We start from the raw sequence: 2,116 nt of genomic DNA on the forward strand, positions 1-2,116 counted from the left end.
TGTGGCCCTGAGTGTCTTCTTCTCAGCCTCTGTATCTTACTTAAAGTAGAAGAAGAGAAGGATAGACTTCCGTGGCTAACGGCGCCGTCCATTAAGTTTGACAAAATGGGCTTTTCACAGAACAAGGTTACAGGGAAGTTGGTGGGGGAGGCCCCCATTCAAAAATTTTCTGTAATTCCCAGTCACTTTTAGTTACGTTCCTGCTGGTAGACAACAAATCTTCTTAGACCTATGCATTCTGCTATTGACACTGAACCTCCTTTAGGATTCTTCCTATTGCAGACTAGTCCTCTGTCCCTCTCTGCAGTGGGCTGGAGTTTGTACACTGCCTATAACATGTTTCCTGCTGGTGCACAGGGGATTCTGTAGCATCTCCTTTGCTTTCCCTGTGTTTATACCTGAACGTATGGATCTTCCACATTATGCTCTCAATTGGGAGGGATCTATGTAATCAAGCTTCTGGAAACTGTTGAATGTGATTGTGGCCGTACTTAAAATGGAGGTGTCCTTAGTTACTAGAGCTACATCCTACAAACAAAGATGTAGTGTGAATATTCATGTGTATTCAGGATCAAAATTGACCAATAAATAATTTACATATTAATATTGATAGTTGTCAGCGGTTTATATTGGTATCGCCATCTTGCAAAGTGATAGGTTATTACTAAAGTATATTATTCCTTTATGACGATGGGGATCTAACCTCTGGGACCCCAGGCCATCCACTGTGCAGAGTATTGCAAGTTAATAGAGCTGGCTGCAGCACCTTCATTCTCAGGATTGGTGGGAGTTCTAAAGATTAATCCCCCATGATCATGAAGTGATGCCATTTTCTAGTGATCACTTTATAAGAATTGCTCTAGATATGTTGAGCACAAAAAACACAATGTAATTGCAATTTACTTTTTCTTAGTTCTTGTGAATCTTAAAATATAATTGTACCTTTTGCTTTAGAGCAGACTTCACAGTTTTATTTTTTAGGCTGTAGATAATGGGATTGAGAACAGGGACAGCAACAGTGTTAAAAAGTGAGAAGATTTTATTGGAGTCTAATGTGTCCATTGTTGTCGGTCTCAGATACTGGCAGAAAAGTGTCCCATAGAGAAGGACCACCACTGTGAGGTGTGAGGAGCAAGTGTAGAATGTTTTTCTCCTTCCTGTGCTATAGCGTATCCTCATGATTGATGAGATAATGAACATATAGGAAATGAAAGTAAGAAGAAATGGTGTGACACTCAAAAGAAAAACACCCTCTGTGAAGATCAGGAGTTCCAGGGCAGAGGTGTCACTACAAGACATCTTAATAATGGGCATCATATCACAGAAAAAGTGGTTGATTATGTTTGATCTATAACAAGATATCCTCAGCAGAAGATCCATGTAGGGTATAAGTTCAATAAAACCAACCAACCAGCATGCCAAAGCTAACAAGAGGCAAGCTTGAGGGTTCATGATCCTTGAGTAATATAATGGTCTGCATATGGCCACATATCTATCATAGCTCATAGCTGTCAATAATAATAGCTCGATAGATGTGAAGCTAGAAAATAAATAAAGCTGGGCCATGCAAAAAGGGAAATAAATTATGTCATTTCCTGTTACAAACATGGAGAGAATTTTATGCGTTGCAATAGTGGAACAAGATATGTCAAGGATGGAGAGGTTACCCAGAAAGAAATACATGGGACTGTGAAGCTGACGATCTAGGCAAATTAGAAGAAAGATGGTCATGTTACCAGCAACAGTGAGAAGATAAATGAGAAGAACCAGGAAGAATATGAGTTCTTTTAACACTGGTACATGTGTAATCCCTGTAATAACAAAAAAGTTGACTGTGGTCTTGTTCATTTTGTCCAATTTTTTTGGAGGTGGTCACTGACTTTGGTGATTGGTATAGGTCTCTTTTTGATACCTTTTCGGCATTCAAAGTGATAAAAAAAACTCTAATGAGAGCCCCTCCAAGTGAGATGAAATTCCAAATAAAGAGTTATATTCTAAAACCTGCGAAATATAAAGAATAAAGATACCACTAGTCCTAAGCTTAATAACATCATGATAGCTGACTACGGCTCTCCATATTTATATCATCAAAAACAAAAGATAATAAAGAGCTCAA

At 38.6% G+C, this 2,116-nt stretch overlaps 1 protein-coding gene across 1 annotated transcript; it reads right to left on the reverse strand.

Moving 5' to 3' along the window:
• Positions 1 to 909: 909 nt before the first annotated feature.
• Positions 910 to 1,851, reverse strand: LOC122919738 (olfactory receptor 1019-like). The gene has a single exon (XM_044268923.1). It carries the CDS (start codon positions 1,846 to 1,848, stop codon positions 910 to 912), a length of 939 nt encoding a protein of 312 aa, XP_044124858.1. The 5' UTR covers positions 1,849 to 1,851.
• Between the last annotated feature and the right edge of the window lie 265 nt (positions 1,852 to 2,116).

The sequence above is a fragment of the Bufo gargarizans genome, chromosome 9 (genome assembly GCF_014858855.1).
Source record: "Bufo gargarizans isolate SCDJY-AF-19 chromosome 9, ASM1485885v1, whole genome shotgun sequence".
In the NCBI taxonomy this organism is placed as follows: domain Eukaryota; kingdom Metazoa; phylum Chordata; class Amphibia; order Anura; family Bufonidae; genus Bufo; species Bufo gargarizans.

Bases quoted from the DNA above. Each gene is read 5' to 3' on its own strand.
- LOC122919738 (XM_044268923.1), bottom strand. From the start codon at position 1,848: ATGAACAAGACCACAGTCAACTTTTTTGTTATTACAGGGATTACACAT.